The 22603-nt window shown below is 41.9% G+C and overlaps 1 protein-coding gene across 1 annotated transcript in view; it reads right to left on the bottom strand.

The window, feature by feature from the left end:
- The window catches only part of GTF2A1 (general transcription factor IIA subunit 1), a 28224-nt gene extending 9192 nt beyond the window's left edge, over nucleotides 1-19032 (bottom strand). Inside the window, exons 1-7 of the mRNA XM_084288556.1 lie at nucleotides 18733-19032; nucleotides 11720-11821; nucleotides 9769-9976; nucleotides 7338-7402; nucleotides 5219-5294; nucleotides 4095-4228; nucleotides 2907-3227 (exon numbers count right to left, since the gene is read on the bottom strand). Of these exons, the coding sequence (XP_084144682.1) occupies nucleotides 2907-3227; nucleotides 4095-4228; nucleotides 5219-5294; nucleotides 7338-7402; nucleotides 9769-9976; nucleotides 11720-11821; nucleotides 18733-18762 (936 nt within the window). The 5' untranslated portion in view covers nucleotides 18763-19032. The remainder of the gene's footprint in view (nucleotides 1-2906; nucleotides 3228-4094; nucleotides 4229-5218; nucleotides 5295-7337; nucleotides 7403-9768; nucleotides 9977-11719; nucleotides 11822-18732) is intronic.
- Nucleotides 19033-22603: the final 3571 nt, after the last annotated feature.

The raw sequence follows: 22603 nt of genomic DNA, 5'->3' as shown, positions 1-22603 counted from the left end.
CATTACCCACATCACTCCCTGCATGCCACTAGAAATACAAACTCCATGACTTAGTTATGTATGTAACAGAAAAAGATCTCAACAAAAGCATGAAGTTTTTAGGGGAGAAAAAAAGCTATTTTTAAGATGATCTTGCATAGATACATAAAAATAATTTCTCTAGATGTTCTAGTATTTTCAAGTTCCTTAAAAATTACTTTCATTTTTTCCTCTTTCTACCAAGGGTTTCTCCACCTTCCAAACCTTTCTAAGTTGTGCTATTTCCTTTATCATTTTACTGTTTCTATTTACTATTTTACTGTGCATGTCTTACAAGATAACCAGATAGCATCACGAGGATACTTAGAAATATCACTACCGAACTGCAAGTCTAATTTTTTCTTCCCAGCATAGCCTTCCCACCTGTACTTAAGAGGATTGTCTTAAAGCTCATTTCTAAACTGCATACCTCTTCCAGATCCTTCTTGCTCCTCTCCTCAAGCATTTGAAGGCTTGTATTGACAAAACAGAATTCTGATGCACTAAATTCTTTACAGTATGGTGAGAACAGTACAGCTGAGGTTTGTGTCCCCCCCACATCTCAACTAAATAGCAAGTATTTCGAAAGTTTAAAACAACCACTAATAAAAGCAGAACAGCTTTTCTTAAGAAAGCTTTTCTTAAGAAAGAACAGCTTCTCTTCTGTGTAATCCTCATCTTCCCACCTGCCCCAAAATATGTAAGCTATACTAGGGAAATGCTAGTGGGGGAAGAAAAAGGTGAACCAAAAGTCCTAATTTCTTTCAAAAATAATGTTCTATTTAAGTGACTTAAAAAACTTTTAATGGACTGCTCAACTCATTAAGTAGTTCCTGATGAACACCAGGAGCAAAAGTAACAGGGGCTCTCTGACATGCTGATAATAAAGCCTTATCATATAAAAAAATAGCACTAGCATTAAGACAATATTAAAGAACAATTGATATTTAAGCATGTTGACCTATACTTTTAACACATTCAGACTGACATCAGTGCTGGTGCTTAGCTGCCTGCCGGGTTAAACCACAGCAGTCTTAGTGTTTGATTTGAAAGAGAACTATATACTTCAAAGAACGTTATATTCCCAAATTCTCGAGAATATCACTTCTATCCCTGTATTTCAGTTTCTTCATTTCCCATATTGAGGCGATGAGATGGGGGAGAGAATCAGGAGGGGAAAAAGAAGTAAAAGCTCATGAGTTGAAATAAAGACAATTTAATAGGACAGAAAGGGAAGAGAAATAATAATGATAGTAATAATGGAAAAGGTGATGTGGATTCAACTTGTAATAGAAAAATACTGTTTGACACCACTGTAAATGTATCACAGAAAAACTGATTTAACTCCTTAATAAAAAATTTAAGTTTTATCTGCGTATAATATATGGGTGATACAGATGGTGAAATACTACAACTGCTCCTCATGCTGGCATTTTAAATGATATCTTAAGATAATTGGAATGGCTGCAGAAAACTGTGGAAGTGATCTGATAATTCAAAATGCATTTTAGGGACAGATTTAGGAAGTGCTCAATTTCCTGTCAGAAGCTGAAATAAAAGTACTTTTAGCTTATTAGGATTTTTTTTCTGTGTGGTTTTTTGGTGTAACAGAGCAAAACCTGGTAAGAACCACTGGCTCAAGTTCAAAACCAAGCAAATTCAAAGTCTAAATTAAGCACAGCGTTAAGAAGGCAGCAAGAATGTTATTAAGAACATTCACTCCTGCTCTTTTAAGAAGGTGTTTTATAATCTGAGTTCTTGGTCTCGTTCTAGTTCAACAGAAAGCAACTACACAGTGAGTAAGATACAGGCCAGACCACGTTATTTGTCTCCTCGATGTATTAAAAATATGCTCTCCTTTTGTCATTCTTCCTAACATCTTGCTGTTACATGCACTCAGTCCCAAAAGCAGTTGACTGCTTCTGTTTGCTTGTGAAGGTTTCATGGCAGATCTTTCCATAGCATCAGAAATACTACTTAAGTTTTCAGAAGGGTATAATAATTAACAGTATTTGCTGTTCCCACCCTACACACACCAGCTGCATTTCAAGGTGCTCTGCTAACAACAGTTTCCACAGCCTCAATATGGGAAATAAAGAAAATTAAGTACAAGTATAGAAGTGATATTCTCAAGATTATGGGAGTGTAACATTCTTTGAGGTATGTAGTTTTCTTTCAAGTAAGACTAAAAGACTGTTATGGTTTAGCCCGGAAGACAGCTAAGCACCACAGAGCCATTTGCTTACTACCCTCACACCCCAGTGGGACAGGGAAAGAATCAGGAGGGGAAAAAAAGCTCACAAGTTAAAATAAAGACAGTTTAATCAGACAGAAAAGGACAAGAAATAGTGATGATAATGATGATAATGATAATAATAATAATAATAGAATATACAAAGCAAGTGATGCACAATGCAATTGCTCACCACCCACTGACTGATGCCCATCCCCGAGCAGCAGTCCCCCCAACCCTGGTCAGCCACTCCATATAATTGTTCAGCATGACACCGTATCATTATTGTATGGGGTATCTCTGCAGCCAGTTTGGGTCAGCTGTGCCAGTTCTGTCCCCTCCCAGCTCCTTGCACACCCCCAGCCTCCTCACTGGAAGGGCAGTATGAGGAGTGAAAAGTGCTTGGCTTAGTGTAAGCACTGCTCAGCAACAACTAAAACATCCATTTGTCATCAACATTATCCTCATCCTCAATCCAAAACACAGCACCATGCCAGCTACTAGGAGGAAAATTAACTCTAGCCCAGCTGAAACCAGGACATGGGAATATAACAATTTTTGTGGTATATAATTTTCTTTCAAATACTGTTGAGAAAAATAAATAAATAAATAAATAGAGACATGCTTCAATCTTATAAATTAGGACTAATTTTACCTCTTCAACCTGGCCGTCTTCACCTCCATCTTTTTCTTTGTCCTCCTCTTCATCATCATCATAGTCTTCTTCCTCATCCTCCTCTTCTTCAGATGATGTGTCTCCTGCTCCATCAACTTGGAGAACAAGTGGTGCTTGTGGTTGTGCCTGCTGCTGTTGTGGTTGCTGCTGACCAGCTGCAGGAATCTGTGCTTGAGCTGGTGTAGGGGCTGCCACTGTTGTAGGTATGACTTGTGTTTTATTTCCTGTAAACAGGATCTGCTGAGGCTGAATAATTACTCCTGTCTGCTGGGATATCCCTCCAGGGATAGGAGCCAAAACCTGATGAAATACCATTGCAAGTACAGTGACTGATAACATAACAAGGTACCACGTTACTCTTTTAAACAATTAAAGCACATCAGTCCAACTTGGACTAATTAGAGAAACAAAAGTTACTAATACTCTACCTATATCAGATAATTTAATCTTCAATAGCAGCTTCTCTCACTACTTGGTATTCGTTTTCTGCATTTTGTATTGCTAAACCGAAGAAAACCTATTGTTTCATTTTCCATGCTAGTAGCTAGCACTACCATAATCACCCCAAGTTCTAAGCACAGTTAAGAAATGTTTAAATTAAAATAAAATACTATTTTTTTAAGCTTCTTCATAAAACACTCAACTTTAAACTCTATACATATTGTTATTCATGTCTAAGCTGCAGAACTCTGACTAAATTCAATGCCAACAAAATTTGGATGCACAGTTGACCTTGTAGCTGAACAAAAATCCTGGTGAAACATACTGGATTCAGTAATAAAATGACCAGTTTGGGATTTTGTGCTTTTCGTGGAGGTATTTTTTTGAAGGTATTTTCTTCTACGTGTTATGTAACAGAATCATTTTAACTGATAAACACATTTGTGAAAGGATACAGACTAACATTATGCACATCATATAATTGCCATTGGAGCCACACAAAAGCAATTTTAAACTTAGGCCAGTCTGAATTTTGCAAGAATAAAAATGACATTTAAAGCTACATTTCAAAATTATTAATTTTTAAGAACTTTTTACGAATGAAACTTTATTTTTTTTCAATATATTATTTCTGTCTTTGTACTCCATTTCAATTTCCCAGCAAAAATGCAAACTTGCTTAATTATTACTGTAAGGTTTCTACTTTCAGTTTTTTTTTTTCTTTACCTGCTGTATAACAGGTGCTTGTACACCACCAGGTTGCATTTGTGGTATGACCTGCTGCTGTAGAACAACTGGCTGCTGTGGTTGAATGATGTACTGAGCTCCATTTGCAGTCCTAACTACTTGGAGGATCTGGCCTGTAATAAGATAAATAATTATCAAATGAATCAAAGAGCAGAAATAACCATTTAAAATTATTGTAGTTTAGATACTTGTTTCCTGGAAGAACACTGGTAACAATTAAAGAGCATTTGTGGTCTGTTTTCACCAGTGAAAAGACACTAGGCTATAGCACCTATGTCAAACAAAGCACTAATAGGGCTGTTTACCACTTCTGATTATGAAGTATGCAAGCCAAAAATAATTTACCTATGCAGATTTCAATTTCATTTCACCTACATATCCATTAAACATTCAAATGTTTAAAGCAGGGAGGCTAAGTCACAAGTGATTCTGAGTAGACTAAGTGAATTATTCTGGCAAGAGCACCAAGTGATTCTTGAAAATTGAGCCTTTATTGTCGACACACAGCCTACCTAGAATCAAGCTTACACCATCAGAATAATACATGGACAAGTACATAAAGCATTGGTTAAGCTGTTCATAAAAATCACATTTATATTTTAAGTGTACAGCATGTCTCTTTAAACATAATAAATCTAAAATAAAATTAGCATTGCCAGCAAAATTAGAAATTCCACTGTGTGCTTAGCAGATACCCAAAACCTTAAGACACTCCTCATCTGCAGTCACAGATGAAGTGATTCTGATCTTTTATAACCTGTCTAGTATCTCTGCTCTGATCATGATTCAAAAAATTCAGAAGTTTCATAAAATTCAGAAATATGCAAAAGGAGAGAGACAGCAAAAAGAAGAACCTGTCTTCTTGTTTCACGTACCTGTCTAACAAGCACAGAAGATGTGCACAGAATCTAACCAAACCACTGTTAGGTTCATAAGACTAACCAGCTGGAGAACAAGAGTCCAGGAGTTTATTGAAGAGATGACACTACAGTCTAAGGGTTGGTTCCCAGATTTTGATTTTTATAGCAGGGGGTACAATCCAGGATTTCTCCCTCCCAAGCACCCACATAACCATTCTTTGACCTCAGTGTTATGACAGTTACCTGAATTTGTAAGTATCTGCTGAACAGGAGTAACGCCAGCAGGGAGAGCCAACGTAGCTGCAGTGGCTGCAGCACTCTGAAATACAGGAAAAGCTTTTTAGCCACAAGTGTTAAATGTCACAATACACTGCCTGAAAATATGTACCTTTTTTTATATCGCTATTTACAACGCTTGCACATACGCAATTGAAAAAGCAGGCTGTAAGCAACTGTACATTATACTACATATAAAAAAATCCTTCCTTAACAGGAAGGAGACAAGCAACAATCACTAAACAACACACCTGAACTCAGCTGCACAGCGTTTCTTGGTTTGTCTTTATGCTCAGCAGATTTTGTTCTCCTCTGCCCTGTCTGCTGACCTAATACAACACTGCATTGCTCAGGTGGCTATTTTACTTGCAATCTTTCATATGTGAAGGAAAACACAGTACTTAAACAAGGATCACGTTCCCCTATCTTGTTTTCACAAAGGAGTTTGCAATTTTCTTCAATCTACAAATGATTTGCATTTTCAAGTCCCAAATTACATACCTCTTTTGTGAGAATATATGCATACAATGTACTGACAGTTGACAGAATGACTGATATTTTCTCTCAAGATATCTGGCTAAAAGAGAAAAGCCAAGGACTCTCAATGGGTAATGATTCTATCTTACAAGGAAATCGAATTCCAACACAATCACGTGAGTTCCAAACACAAAAATCTGCAATAAGTCCTTTACTCACACAGGGACCTAGACTTCTCCAGAGGCTTCTCCATTTCAAGGGTCTAACGTCAATTACCTTTTGAAAAGCCTCCCTTCCCTCATCATAGAGGAACCACGGGAGATTACTGTCTGCTACAGAAAGGATTTAAACTTTGTTACTGGGTAGAGCATATACCTCTTGATCCTAAGAAACATGATCTCCCCTTACTGGCTGATCCATATAGTAGTTACAATTTCCAAAATAAGAGAACACCAAACAAAACTTGGAAGTGCTTTACTGCATCCTCATGTCCCAAAGGCAGATAAATAAATTCTCATTTGTCTCTGCACTCCAAGATACTCAAGGTCAGATCCAGTCTTTAGTACCAACCTAAAAGTCTCTTAGAAATACACAATAATTCCAAATGAATTCTGTAAAAGAGTATTTATTGAATAGTAGTCTTCTGCCATATACAATTCATCTGCATTTAGGCAATAGCATGGTTTTAAAATCTCTGCATACTCATTTTTGCCCAAAGAGGTCTAACTGAATGGAGACAGGAAAAGAAAACACAGAACATTTAACTTTTGTACTATGGAAGTTACAAATTAAATCGAAATAGTTATAAAACATTTTAGAACAAGGTAGATATTATTGTGCTCTCAGCCTCTGGGTAAATCATGCCATTTAAGTAATGAAGTTCAGATTCTTTTCTATAAGGTAAGCAGCTAATTAATGGAGAACTGAAGGTTATGCAAGTTGCTGATGCTTTTTGTCTAATCACAAAGCTTTGTTTCATGTGCTTTTACGATAGAAGTGGTAAAAAATACAAATATATAATTAGAATAAAAATTCACTAACTATTACTAGCTGTTGTTTTCAAGGACCTGCAAGGGCATTTAAAGCAAGACAACCAAGAATAACCTCTTGAGATAAAAACTGAGAGAAATGGATAAATAACGAGACTGTTTCACATCCTCCTATAAAATTCATGAATCTAAAAAATAAGACCAGAAAAGATAGATCTGAATTGCCAAATAATCTCTCATTTGCTGTAAAATTAAATTTTCAGAACAGTTAATGTTGTTTTCTGCATCTAGCAATACATTTGTACCAGTTAACACAGCTGTGTTGGTATATGACAAGAATATCATCATGCAGATTTTCACCAAATTTCTAATTTAAATAAAGTTTTGGTCTAACCCACTTAAAGCAGAACATCAAGGTAAGTCCTAGATTAGTTACCAAAACCACGTCCTGGGTTACTTCTCCTGGACTATCATTACAGCAGCAGAACTCAGCAATGACAGACAGCTTTACCGATGTGTCCTACTTCTCTGATGACTAATACCAGATTTGTGTTTACTGTTTAGTCAAAACAACTTATATAATGACAGCATATGTATGTATAAACTTTGGCTTTTCTTACCATGCCCGATGTATTCATATGTGGTATCAGCTTGGAATCTGGCACAATAACCTGCTGCTGAGGTGCTAAAACCAGAAAAAAAAAAATAACATTTCATGAAAATGATGCAGTTGGCCCAAAAAAACATCCAAGCCAGAATAACTTCGAAAAGACATTACACAAACATCAGCTGGGCTTCAGAACAAAAAGAGCTACTGAGCAGCTTCTGACCTTATTAAATTTTACTGTGAAGGCAATACATAACAACAGCTCTGAGAGGTGGTATGGCTATTTTGGCTTTACAGATCTTATTTCAATGGCGTCAGTCTGATCTACTCTGATCCTATGTAAAGCAAAATTTAAAATATTTTTCTGAAATGAAAGGTATATAAGAAATTTTTATAAGTTAGCTGACATTCAGATCCAAGTTCTCCAAAAACATCAACGAACAGTGATTAACTCCTAAAACAGACTGCAAGGACTGTTGCAAGGTGAAGAAGAGTATGTTAACAGGACACAGCAGTTAGCTTGAGTGTGGTCTAGTTAGCACACCTGTTAACAAACGTGATCTTCGCTGACATTTTTGATGTAGTAAAAGAAAATCATCAAACACCTGTCCCATACAACACAGTAGTTTTGGTGTGCTACAGAAAATAGATGGCTAAGCTATGTGAACAATCAATCTATTGATCATCTGTAAGTGCAAGTGTCCAGAATGCTACGGAACAGATTGTGAGTGCCACCATCAGTAACCACAAACTGGACAGTGACAGAGCAATATGAACTAATCATCAACACGGTATTTTCCATGCAATCCTGTAAAATCCTGTAATCTTAAGATTATTGAGGTAACTGAGAGTTTCTGGAAATATTCTTGAGAGGGAAGCCCCACAACACTACACCAAGGTCCAAGACCATCTTTCCAACTTTTACAAAGCCATGACCCTGCACTAGAATCACACACAGCACAGCAGGAACAACCATGCTGACTGTCCCAGCCTCTCTCTGGGACTGCACCAAGTTGTGTAAAGAACCACTACACCAACTCACCCAATCCTCCCACTGCACAACATCCACCAGGGAACAAGGAAGTTATGTAATTTATTAAACTACATGTATCTGTGATCAAAGTGCTTCAATATCCAAATTCATTTAACCTCCACATTGTCATTTGGTCTTAGGACACAACATAGGGCAACAATTAATCAGTTTTAAACATGTTGCTGTAGGCAGGACTGTATTTTACCCTAGGAAACAAATGGGGGAACAGGGACCTCCGATCAGTAGTGGGCAATGTGATCAGTAGCATCACAGCTATTCATCTAAGCAGCCACTAGAGGTCTGGGTAAACAGATTCTGAAACTAGAGTTGAAGACACCCAGCTCATTTTCAAGATGCATTAGGGGGTCTTAAATCTCAAAACAAATTTTATACTGGCAGTCCAAACTGATTTATTTCCAGCCAAAAACAAAGTAATATAAGAAGAAAACAAACAAACAAAAAACAGTAACAAGTTATTTTCACACTAGTTCTTCTCAGTATTGAATAGAAACTTTTTTGGGGGGAGGGTGGAGCAGAGGAGGTCAATTTGTGCCTATGACAACACAGGTCCTGACCTATGAAACCTGGTAAGAAGACTGAAGTCCCTGACTAAGACAGATAAATATCTTTAAGCAACAATTGCAATACCACACTGAAAACTCAGCTGAAGCAGAGTAGTCAGTAGTCAGCTGGGTAGCAGATTTGTGTATGTGGCAAACTTGCAGTAGAATCCAGTACTGTTCATCTTATTTTTTAAATTAAATTGTAAATGGTGAACATGTTGTTTCCCTTACATTATTCACGGACAATGAATATCAAGACAATCACTACAAGAAACAATGCTCTTACGGCTAACTCAAATGTACCGTGAACACCCACAGTACAATTTGCTACAACCGTAAAAAAAACAGCTGTTAAGCTTTTCATTTGAAACCTGCTACATGAAAACATCTACTTATATTCAGACCATTATAGAGGTATTTTTCACATTCTAGCATCTACTTATGCTTAACAAGCTCTTTAAATATTTTTTAAAATAATTTGCTCCTAATGACATTACTATCTTGTGAATAAGCTGCCAACCACATACGTATATTGTCTTGAATTTACGGAGCTGTTAATGGATTTTTGCCACAACCTGAAAGTCATGTATTTTGAAAACATATGTTAAGTAGTAAGAGAAGAAATCAGCTTTTCCAAAATCTTCTGAGGAATGACTAAAAGAAATGCCAAGATACTTTTCCACCACAACAGCTCTCTTGACCCATTAAAGAGTCAAGCAGAGACGAAGTTTGACGTAAAGACACAGCTACCCATGGTACAAACATCCTTCTAGATTTCAAATATGCTACAGAAGGAGTTGGTCTAATTTGAGAGTCCTTCATCAGAGATGTTAAAGAGTAAGTCTGACCTTGCTGAGACGTTGGAATAAGAACCTGTTGTGGCTGAGACTGCTGCTGCACAGTCTGCTGTGGCTGAGGTTGTGTGTGATGATGGTGGTGGTGATGCTGTTGTTGCTGCTGTTGCTGCTGCTGCTGTTGCACCTGCAACAAAAGCTGCTGCTCTTCTGAATGGAAGCCATCTACAGCCTTGGACTGCATCAGCTTGTTCTCCCACAGCTAGTTGGAAAAAGAAAAGAGAAATCTTTCTGTACCATTCTTACTCAGCAAGACTTGTAATGATATAAAGACAGTACTACATAATTGAATTTGTTTTCACTGTTTATCTCGTGCAGTTTGTTTAGCCAAAAAGCCCCTGGCAAATACAGATTGAAGAGATAACTTCACATAGGTAATGTTTTAATAAGAATTAAATAGTCCCTTCAGAATCATCAGTTCGGGCTTTAACATTCATTCTTTCCTTCTTCCATTTCCTTCTTTCCATTTGTGGAAGGATCATAACAACCCTAACAGAAGCATGAATAAAGATAAACTGATATTTTTAAATAGTTTTCAGGTTTGCCACTTCTCTACCTTCTTTCTTTCTTATCTCTTTCATCACAAAAATCAATTCTTTATTACAGCTTTCCCCAAGTCATTTCTTCCTGGAACTTCTCAACACAAGTTGCATGAAGACTATTACCTGATAAAACACTAACAGAAAATACCGGTGTACCTAAGATAAAGTCTCTGTACAAGCACTGAAAGTTTCTACTACGGTGTCAAACTCAGCCTCTCCAACCCTTCAGCTCAGGGGGCTGACTGTCAGTTGAAAGTCTCTCAAGATAAGCCACAACCACCAAAGCAGCAGAGCTCTTGCAAAAACAGTAACACGAGTATTTTGTAACACACTGTAGTCAGGGAGGCTATGGGCACCCAAGACTCGTGATCTCAAATCCTGCCTAGGACTCCCTAAGCCTTCCTTCATTTCTCTTCTTGGCACTTTCTTCATTGAATCTTTTCTGACATGATCTGCAGAACACACCTGTAACACAAACATCAGGTGCTTTTCTTGGAGCGCTCATTCTCTTTCCCTCAAGCCAGGTCACGGTTTCATGGAAAAGAATTCTTCAAATGTTTCTTTCTAATCAAAGTTCATACGCCACCCACTTTTTAATACTTTGAAAATACTCTTGATGTGGAACATCCCGTTTATTGAAGGAAGCCTTATCCAACAGCTGAAATAAGCAGGCAACTACTTCCACAATTTCCTTTTACTTTATTTCTTCCTTTTTTTCTGCCTTTTATTTTCTCTTTTGAGAACTTTCTACTTTTACTCAGGAAGCTTTTGAAGCATGGCATGGCAAACCCATTGAGTACAGCTCAAGTCAACACCATGCCTTTCTTTTGGCCCCTTGTCAACAATTCAAACACACTGTATATGAAGCGAATACTCCGAATCAGAGATATTTGGAGTAGTGTGACACACGCAGTGTGATTTATCACATACCACTCCCCCAGAACAATACTTCTGCAAACCACAAATAGTATCTGCAATAATCTGGCAATGAAAATAAGTCAAAAGCATCTTCACTAAGACAAAAACACCAAGTATAGCAAGCATTTTACTTTTCCGGCACAGAAAGCTTAAGAATTGTTTTACCTCTAAAATAAACATATTCTCCTTCCCTTTTCTTTTTTAAAGAAGTGATACAACTTTTCAGGGACTGAAACGGTTGCACTGTAAACTCAGATGTGTTGTTAATTTCTGTCAAGTTTGACATGCCATATTAGGGCAAGTAAACAAGGTGGGCAGACCTCTTTCTAGAGCAGTATAATCCAAATGATGTGGGGCTACAGACATGCAGATCAATACACTGCTTTGATAATTAAAAATTAGTATTTTACTGCGTACAACAGTAGACAGACCCAAGAACTATTCGGTGCATTGGTCTATTTAAAATCTTTTCAGTTGTAACTTACTGTTTTGAGTTCCATAAGAACTTGTTCATCCACTCCTTCATCCAGAAAAACTTCTCTGACATCATTAATGACATCTTCAATTACAGACCTGTACAATTTAGGCTTAAAAAAAAAAAACAAACAAGTAGTCAGCATTATTTTTGAAAGAAATTTAGTAGTGTAACATTAAAATAAGATTTTTTCAAAAAAAAATAAACCCTCTGAAAAGTGCACTACAGAATATGCTGCACATTTGAGTGACTAAAATACGCACGAAAGTATATGTCAGCAAAAACAGCTCAAACAAGGTGAAACGGGAAGGGACCATCCACCATCTTTTGCGTCACAAGAGTCTTCAAGCCATGAGGAGTTTAGCTCAAAACAAGGAAAAGAAGATTGTTTTCCATTTAGCAAAGTTTGTGGCCTATTTGCCAGTGTACGTGCTAAATGTGTAAAGAAAAAAAAGTACGTTAAAGCCAGGAGTTCAAAAGAACATTAGGTAAATGCACAGAGAAGAAACTCATTGGTGCTTGCTAGCTGAGCAGGAATCGATTATGGCTCAGGATGTTGCCGAGCTGAAAAATGTTGAAGCCTCAGAAAACTCAAAGTGTTCATATATGAATGTCCTGTTCTTCCTTAACACATCTATTTACAGAAACTACTGATGACAAGATATTAGACTAGACAGACTTTTGTTTTCACTCAGTCCTTATGTTTTTACAATACACACTTTTCAGGGGGCAAAACTAGACATACGCATATTCTATTACACTGATTTCATGCCTGAATTGTCATTGGCAAAGCAAACTGCTAATTCACTTTAGGTTGCCCAGAGAGGCTATGAACTCTCCATCCTCAGGGATGCCCAAAAGCTGCCTGGATGCAGTCCTGGGCAAGCTGTTGAAGCAGGGGGTTGGACTAGGTGACTGCCAATTTTAAAAAGAGAATACTTAACCTTACCAGTAAATGTGTAATATTTAATTCATAAGACCGTAGGCTAGTTGTACCATACACATGCTGTACCTTTTAAGCAGATACCACTGTTTGGACCTCTCTACATGCGTGAACCTCAATGGCACTTTGGTGGGGTTTAAACATCTGTGCTATTTAATTGCATGGTAGAACTTGGAGGTCTGGATTAGGGTTGATCAGCCTGCAGCCTGTGAGCCATACATACTTCACTGCTCAAGGCTGTTCCTTGGCTGGGTACAGGCTGTTCCTAAACTAATCTGAAAGTAACTACAAATTTCTGTCAGCCGACATCTTCCTCCACCTCACTCCCTGACTTCCTGCCAAAAAACCCAAATGATGCCACACATCAGATATGCTGCACACAAGCAAAACACTCTGTACTTGTATGGTGGCTTTCACCCTCCAGGAGGGCTGTCCCTCCAATGAATGTATAGGAAATCTGCACCAAGTGCACACAGCGAGATAGATCGGCACCGCAGGAACTACACAGATTTATTGCATGCGCTTAAAACACATCTTTTATGCACGCACAGATGCTTAATGCATCCCAGAAGTGCTGAATCCGTTACAGATATGCCCAAGATTACACCGCACGCGTTATGAAACAGAACGGTTACACCTCCATCATGGAATAAAGGAGGAGGGAACAGCACAAGATTTAACGAAGCTGAACAGACAATAAGCACAAAACAAAGTGAGTATCTTTACATTTAAATATAAAATAAAATAAACACACACACACCCCACTACAACTCTGGTCAGAAAATCCACCCCCAACATTTTGGGGAACGCCATGCTATCAGCACACTAGTTTTTTTTTTTTTCCATTTCACATTTCATTAGGTTGCCACTTTGCAGCTTCAAAACAAACCACTGCAAATCAAGCAGCTGTAATGACAGAATTCATCTTTATTTTTGTTTGTTTTTTAAACTTGTCTTTGCAAAAACTTTCTGGCCCCAAGTAATAGGGGATGTTTGCCTTACCTGAAAACTACAGTTACAGCACCTACATCCAAAACTCAGTTTCTCCAGAAGAAACAAAAAACAGCAGATTTGCATTTTTTTCTCTCGAAACAGTACAGTACTGCATGCCTGTATCTTGAAGTTGCACGTACAGCATTATTTGTGCTTATAGAGACATTTGAAACAGACTTACAAAAGGTGACTACTCTTGTGCACTAGCATTTTAGTTCTGTGCAGTGAGGAACTCAGAAATACCCAGCATCATTAATAGGATTATTTCTCCACTTAGATTTAATGCACAGCAGATGCAAAAAGACATTGTGCTTAATAACATTAAGCCCTATTATTTCTATAATTAAACAAATTGCATAAAGCTTACACAATTCAATTAGAACAGAAATGCCACTTGACCTATTCTGCATATTGTTCCTCACTGTATTAAAAGCATCTGTTTCCTGAAGACAAAACCACACTGCAAATAAACACGCTGATCCGTAGGCACGTGAGTTGCTTCACTTCAGTCAATAGAACTTCCTCTATGCCTGAAATCATGAACCAAATTCCTGGAGGTTGCACTTTCTCCTTCAATCATCTATTGGGTCCACTTAACTAGTAAAACAGATTTTACGCAAACAGGCCCTACTGACTTCCACCAGCAGTTACCTCCTCCTGTCAGGCATTCCTGGAAGGTGTGCTTACAAGGCTTTCTTGGAATACAAAGCCCTAGGAAAAAATACTAATATTCAGATACAGCAAACTGACCTTACAGCTCAACAGTCTGCTTGGGAACATTTTCGTTTTTTTTCCTGCATAATTAGGGGGAAAAGCAAATGCGAAGACCAGGATACCACTTTCTTGAGCTCAGCACCAGTTTAGCATAAGAGCAGAAAGGGAGGCCAGTAGCGTAGGAGTTGGCTCTGCCACCAACGTGATGTCCTTCTAGTGTACCTCCAGCAGCCCAAGTGAGCAGCCGAGACCTCAAGGGCATCACAAGCAAGCACTGTGCCTGAAAAATGGGGCTCACGAACAAGGCGGTTTACAAACCCACAAGGGGTATGCAGATGGATGCATCGCTTTGCATGAGCTGTACAGCGCACTGGACCTGATGATGGGCCAGAATTTCAGGGCACTGTTCTGATCAGCCAGTATCACAATATGCAATAGTCACTGTTATATGATTAGCAGAAAAAGGAGAGGAGCAGAGAAAATAAGTATCTATGCTTTACGATGAGATAGTGTCTGACCCCCTGCACTTACCGATTTTACATCCACATTTCCACCATACTCAGGCAAATCTTGGCTTGGCTGGCTGAAAACCTTTGCTGTATATGCTTGTACTGAGCATGCAGTCAAGAGAGATGCAACTCCTATAAATGGAGCAGCAGCGCCTTTTTCAAAAGCCATCCATAGAGGAATTTTGAAAAATAACACAAAACGCTCTTTTACTACTTCAACAGAAGTAAATCCAGCAAGTGAAATCACAGAACAGTCTTAATCCCTGACCTTCAAAAGGAAGCATGCTGTATTGTTTTAGATATACACTAACTGTTGGCTTCAAGTATTATTTACAGGATGCTCAAGTTGCTTATATAAACCGCCTAAAACTCTGCAGTTGAATGACAATCTTTTTCATGTGCTACTTACGCGCTCAAAAACCAAACAGAGGAACACAATTACTGAGTGAGCCTACAAAGACAGGACAGCAGGTGAGCTAAGCTCTGCAATAAATTTCCAGGTTCAGTCAAAGAAAGCAATGAGAACATAATAGAAACTTAAAAGATCGCTATTAAAATAATCATGCTTTCATCTGGTTTATATTAAAGTGCCTCCCTCATAAAGAGAGCATTACTGTAAACTTCGAGCCCTTTTAAGCGCAAACATACTCAAATCACTCTTCAATAAACACTATCCCAAACACTTACTATACATGAAAGACAACAATTAAAATTCCTGATTTATTAGATACAACCACAAACACATAGAAAAGATTTAAAATCTAGTCCTTTCCCCTCTGGGAACATAGGGAAATGATTATATTTCACTTTCTCTGTACATCTTGTAAAGAAAACTCTGAGCGTGGTGAGACTGCTACCCGCGCACGCATGCTATCCAAACCCGAAGAGCAAGCAGCCGGCTATTTTAAGAAATGCCACATGCCTTTGGGGGCCTACACTTCCCACATTCCACCAGTTCTGAGGGCACAAAACCTGCATCTCTTTGTCATTGTTATCACGCCGCTTGGGACTCAGCAGCTTGGGTTTCCAAGTGCCAGCACATCACGAAGAAATAGGCGCTGCACGCTTCGTGCATTTGACTGCAGTTTGTTCCTGGTTACTTCTGCAGATACCCCTGCACTGCTGCCAGCTCCTTTCTCCTGGGGTGGAGACACAGCTATAGGCCAGTTATAGGCCAGCTATACCACAGCCAGAACAGCACACTACAGAGGTAACTAATTTCAGCCACTGTTACATCAAAGAAGAGCATAAAAAGAATCACCACATAAAATCTACGCTGTAAGTCATTAATAAAACGTGCTTTTTCTTTTAAACATTGTCACAGACTTTACAAGTAACTATGTTTGCCAGCTACAAAACTTTACATTGCATACAACTGTTAACATTTTATATCGGCCCTTTACTAGCAAGAACAGCTGTCTAGCAATCCAGATTTGATCGGATGCTGATGTGATACTATTGCACACCAGGCTCCAAATCTGGCTTGCTAAAGCCATCATCTGGCTGCAGTACTTCCAGATGTTCCCACTCCTCTTTGATAACCCTGAGGTAAGCACTGTTACCATTGCTATGGAGCGAAGCCCGATTTTTATCACAGATTGCAAGGTTTTACTACTTTGTTGAAATTTAGCCTAAAGCACGCCTACTGGAGTCAGGCTCATTTTAATTTTTTGTCTTCTCTAATTCTGAACACCACGTTCACACACAGACACCTTCCAAGAGAACTCTACAGAAGTTACGTTACGCCAGCGCAGAGGTGCAGCACCGATAAGCCTTAGCAAATTGCTGAAAGAAAGTCATTTACAAGAGCTCTGAAAATCATTCAGTGCATGTATTTTCCTATTCAGTAATAGCTTGGTAGAAAAAGAGAAGCGAAACCTTGGATTTACTACATGAAGACAGAGCCTTTTCATTCAATAAGAAAGTAAAGGCAGTGGTTTACGAACAGGACAACCAGCAGGTTCAGATCACACAGTTGAAATGCATCCTGTCACATGTAATGGCTGACTGCTGTCCGAAATTTTCCTGATACAAGACCTGACAGAACGCTACAAAGCAACGCCACTCCTTTGCAACTGCACGACCTTACATCATAGGCAGCCTACAAAATTTTGGATTTGGAAAGGAAATCCCGGATGCTTTCCATGTGCTTTTGTATGTTTTGTAGTACACGAAATATTGTAATTAACTCAAATATTAGTGAAAATTCCAAGATATTAATGAAAATTCCAAAACCTCTGCCCTTCTCAGACTGCAGTAAAGTCTTCTCAGACTGTAGCAAAATCCGCGTGCATCCATCATCTTTAGTTACCAGAAGCACATAAAACTCATTAAGTAGTATCTGCGGCCCAGAGCCCCCAGACAAAACTTTAATATTAATGATACTTCTGGTGCGACAGCTGTAGGCAGATGTTGGCAAAGCGCCACACAATAAGTACCACATCTCTCCTTGACATACCGGGGCAGAACCATTTCAATTCTACTTTCCTCATCCAGCCGAAAAAGCTCGGCGGAAGACCGTGCAGCTAGCACGCGACTCTGGGCTAGCTGGATGCTAGTGACCAAAAAAAAAAAAAATAAAAAATAAAAAAAAAAAATAAAGAAAATGGGGAGAGAAAGGTGAACGCTTTTGGAAGGCGGGAGAGGCTGGAGGCGAGCACAGCGCGGAGCCCGGCTGCTGTGCGAGGCGAGGCAGCGGCCCCGGTGCGGGGAGAGCCGGGGCCGGGCGGGCTCGGAGGGACAAAAAGCCCGGCTGGCAGCCGCCGCCGCGGATGCATGCACCTCCCAGCCCGCGCTCGGCGGCTCTCTCCCTATTTAAAGGCTGATGTGGTGTTTAAATGGAGAGGCGGTGACGTGGGGCTGGAAAGCACCTTCCCATCCTAGCAGAGTCTATATTAGAGAGCGGCAATAGCTCTATATAAACAGGGCAGCCACAGGGAGGAGGAACACAAGGAGCAGGCAGGCAGAAAGGCAGGGGGAAGCCATGATGGATCTGAGAGCCACAAACAAGGGGGCCGAGCCTGCAGCCGGGACGCCGGGTTTGTCTCCGCCAGCGTTTCGGGGCGGGGGTCGTGGCCGGGGGGCGGACAGCGGGGGAGAGGAGAGCGGCGCTGGGGGGGCTCGGTGGCCGCGCAGGTTGGTGTGACTGCTTATTGCGAACCTGTGTGAGCGCAAGCACAGCAGCAAGCCACCCACGAAGGTGCAGAAAGCACGAGAAGGGACACGGGGGGGAGCGGGGAGGGGAGGAGGGGAAGAGTTTGTCTTTGTAAAATAAATACTGCCTCGCTCGCTGCAGAAAAAGTTCCGGGCTCGCGCCCGGCCGAGCCGCGCCGACCCGCGGGGCTGGGAGAAGTGCTTTTCAACCATCGTCTCCTTCGGATAAAGCAACATAAAATGGCTCCAGCGGGGCGCGGGCCGGGTCCGCCGCCGCACCGACACCGGCCGGGGGCTCCCAGCGGCGGCAGCGCTTCCCCCGCCGCTCGCCCCTTCCCCGGGCGGCTCCCTCCGGCGGCGGCGGCGGCGGCGGCGCCCCCCGGCCCTTCCCTTCCCTTCCTGCCCTTCCCCTCCCCGCAGGACCCCGGCCTCGCCGCCGCCGCCGCCCCGCGCCCCCCTCGGCTCCCCCCCGGCTCCCCCCGGCCCCGCTCCCGCCGCCCCCGGGCTCCGCTCTCCGCCTCCCCGGCGCCGGGCGCCACAAGTTGGCTGCCCCGGGGGGCTGCCCGCTGCCACCCCCCTCCTCCTCCTCCTCCTCCTCCTCCTCCCGTCCCCGCCGCCCCCTTCCCGCCGCCGGGCCGGGGGCAGGGGAGGGGGCCGGGGGCAGGCAGCGCGGGGGTAGGGGCCCCCCTCGCCCCCCGGCCCGGTCCTTACCACGGGGTTTGTGTTAGTCGAGCTCGCCATGTCCCGAGCCCCCCGGGACGCCCCCAACCGCGGTGCGGGGGGGTAGGGGGGGGAAGTCGCCCCTAAAACAATAAACCTGCCCGGCTGCCGTGCCCCCCCCCGGCCTCTCCCCCCCGCCTGCAGAGAGCCCCGCGGGCCTGGCCCGGCCTCGTTCGCCGGCCCCGGGGGCTGCAGCCGCCGCCGCCAGCCGCCCGCTCTGCCCGCCGCGCCCCTTTATATAGCGAGAGCCCCGCCGCTGCGCGAGCCGACAGGGCGAGAGGGGGCCGCGGGCGGGGGGTGGGGGGGGCCGGCCCGGCACCGCGAGAGCTGCGCGCGAGAGCGCCGCCGCGTCACGTGAGCCGCCCGCCCGCCCCGCCGTCGCCGCCGCCGCGCTGAGGCGGAAGTGGCCGCGCGCGCGCGCCCGGCTCTTGCCGAGGCGGAAATGGCGGCCGCAGGACCTCCCCGCCGTGCATGAGTCGTCAGAGCCCTGCCAGTTGGCTCGACTTCCATTTTCCCCTCCTTACCGCCTTCCTTTTCCATTCCCTGTCCCCACTCTCCATGGCAACACGTGAGAGCCGTGTAATGCAGCAAAAATGTCCTCAGCCATGAGCATTGCTCCTGCAGTTAACTTTGCACTTCCGAACCCAGCTTGGACCTCCACCACTAATTCACATGTAAAAGCCCTGCTCGAGCATAAATGGGAAGCAGCACTCAATTCTGAGTCACCAAACACACGTTACATTGCTTCAGCACAAATACTGCACTACAGGCCAGCCCTGTCACACTGCCTTCAACCTCAAGTCCCACCTATCAGCTAGCCCAAGTAGCAAGTACAGAAACTTCTGTCTTCATATCCTTTGACAGGAGGGAATTTGTTCCCCTCCACTCCTTCAACATCCTTCAGTTCTGTGGTAACAAATACCTCCCTCTCCCTTCTGAAGGGCTGACTGTATAGGGACTTGACTAATTACAACAGACCGCCTGATAAATCCAGTTTATGGTGCGTACTGCTGGAGCTCTGGCAGAAAAGTTACATGGGAAAGAGTCCACAAAGTTTTACCATCCTCAGCTGTCAATTCCACATTTTTGCTGGAGATTTCCACTCTCATACCCCAACCAGCAGGACTGGTGAGGGTCTGCCATCTCAGCAGCCATAATTCACAGTCTGACTTCAGGTATATTGAATGAGCAGGGGGAATAAGGTGCTAGTATTACTTCACTCCTGATGTAGCAATAAGAAGGTAGCAATCTCTCAGAGTGTTTACAAATTCGGCCTGTAAATTGTCCAGCCTTCCATTTTCTACACTTTAAATAATTGCACAAACAGTCACATAAAACTCAAAGAAATTGGCAAGGGCACTCACAGGCAGAGTTCACAAACAGTTTTAGCTGCTGAAGCAACTGGCACACCACCAGGAATGAATCAGATTGCCATTCACACCCTTCCTCTTTTCAAGATGAAGCACTGGACAAATGCAGTTCCCTTCCCTGGATAGACCAGAAACCCCACTGGTTTCCAGAGTGGCTCGCTGTGTAATTCAAAAGTCAGCATGTGGACGTGAGCAGTAACAGCTCAGTGGGGTATTGAACTCCTTTCTGCAGTTCAGCAGACTGTCCCCCAGGAACATCGGGCCTGTGGGGCATAGCCCCTCACAGTTTCTCAGACATCAGTATCAAGTTACTCTGCGGGCACCGGTAACCCCCAAGCTCCTCTAAAGGATGTTGCTGAGAAACAAATCAAGCCCCATGAGAAATGCCCTATTGAGTCAAGTCAATGGTCCATCTAATTCAGTTGCAATTTAGTTGCAGCCGAGGGAGAGCGAGCAAGTTAGCTGGTTTCTGAAGCCTGCTCACCCACCGCTTCCCCAGCACCTCAGCTGCCCTGCTGTATTAATGTCAGTGGATTTGGCTTCAGCATTATGTTATTTCAGCCTAACAAACTTGGGTATATGTACACACTACAGCAGGAACACTAATGGTCTGGATAGTCTCAGTAAGCATGAATTACACACAGCATTACTACTACAGTTAACAGTATTTATCCTTTGTTTGCCAGTCAGTAATGGATCATATTAAGGAAAAAGCTAGGATAATCCACAAGTTTAAGATTTCTACCCCTGCCAACTCCCAGTGGCTTCACCAGGTATGGCAGTAATGCCAGTTCTACTGTTGACATTTTAGCCTTGTGCTGCCTAGACTTGAACTGCATGGTGATACATATTGTAGCACTTTCTACCCAAAGCAAAGGTGGTGATATTTGGGTACTCTCCCTCCTTCATTGCAAGCAAATAGTTCCAAAGAGGGAGTACTGTAGTGGGAAAAAATACATCCAAAATCAAAAGCTGATCCTTGGTGTGCTGGAGGAAATAAGGTTCACACTCAATCCTAGGCAAAAGCATCTCTCTCTCTACCAAAACATTTGTGACAAAGACATACAAGTTATATTTTATAGCCAACACCATACATAGAGGTGTACACAGTCTGCTTTCAGTGCCCTGGATGATTCTGTCTTGGTGGTACAAGATGAGTCGCTTGCTTCTCAGCAGAGGAAGAAATTGATGTACTACTCAAACATTACCTTGCTAAATTAGTACAAAGGGTATAGATTATGTAGATTATGGCAGTGTTCTTAGTTCATTTCCTTTGTGGCCTAGCAGAGAGCTAGATCATTTAGAAAAGTTGTTAGAAGGAAGCTGGGTAGCAGGGTCTATTATGAGTTTTGGGTTGATTGCAATTCCATTCTAAAGTCCTTCGCACGTCCTAGTATATTGTTTTTCATATGTATCGCTCATGATGTTCTGCAAAAGGAGAACTGACATAAGTATTTGATAATTTGAAAAGTGGGTAGGACATACTTGAGTCTAGAAACTGGAAGGTGCTAAGTACCTGTGATTTCCACTGAAAACTACCAGCTCGCAACTCATCTGAAAGTGAGAAGCACAAAATCTTGATGCTGAGTCAAACTAGAATAAATTTATCTTTAAAAAAAAAAAAAAAAGCTCTTAATGTATTTTTTTTTTGTTCATCTGAAGATACTGTTGTGTCTCCCAAGAGCGTGCAATGAATACACTTAATCTCATACACCTGGAGGAACCCAGACCCAATCATCATCAGAGCACCCTAATTTCTCTGTAAGAACAGTTCAGATCACACACAGAAGCACAGAGCACTCACTGTACCAGAGTGTAAATTTGTTTATAACTCGAGTTTTTATTTAAGTCTTCCTTCAGAGCTGAAATATACTAAGTGTTTTAAGCTACAACTCAAAAGTTTGGGTACAGTCAGAAATTAATGGTAGACACATCACACAAAAGCTTTTTCTGTGTGATGATACAACCAGCGCTCTAGAGTTGGAAAAGATGCTGACAAATAATGGAGTTTATGCAACAGTAGTTTCATTCAGTGTTCAGGTATAGTATTGTTTAATTAAAAGTTATGTAAAATCTGTTGAATGACATTTTCCTTCCAACAGCCCATTCTACACAACCTAGAAGCTGGAAACAAGAGACAGTAAACTTATGCCCCCCCCCCCCCCCCCCCGCCCCCTTTTACCTTCGGTACTAGATTTACACCCCCCAAAAGCAAGGCAGAAATTGAATGCAATAGGTCCTGTCAGTCTCATTCTAAGACACCTCTAATTTTCTTGATAGATTTGCGCTTGCTTTTGAAATGTGAACCCCGGCACCACACTTCACCAAAGCACACCAACACCAGTTTTCAGAGTCCAACACAAGCACAAATCAGCTGCCCTTACCACAGCAAGCGAAACCTTGTTGTTGTAGAGTGACAGGGTTTGTCTCCAGTGACCTCTCCGAGGGCAGGGAGCTCACAGCTCAAAGGGCTACTTCAGGCAAGGCCTGGT

The sequence above is a fragment of the Netta rufina genome (assembly GCF_964035555.1).
Source record: "Netta rufina genome assembly, chromosome: 5".
NCBI lineage: Eukaryota > Metazoa > Chordata > Aves > Anseriformes > Anatidae > Netta > Netta rufina.
Note: the sequence above shows the minus strand (reverse complement) of the source record. Positions and strands in the feature narration are given on the sequence as shown.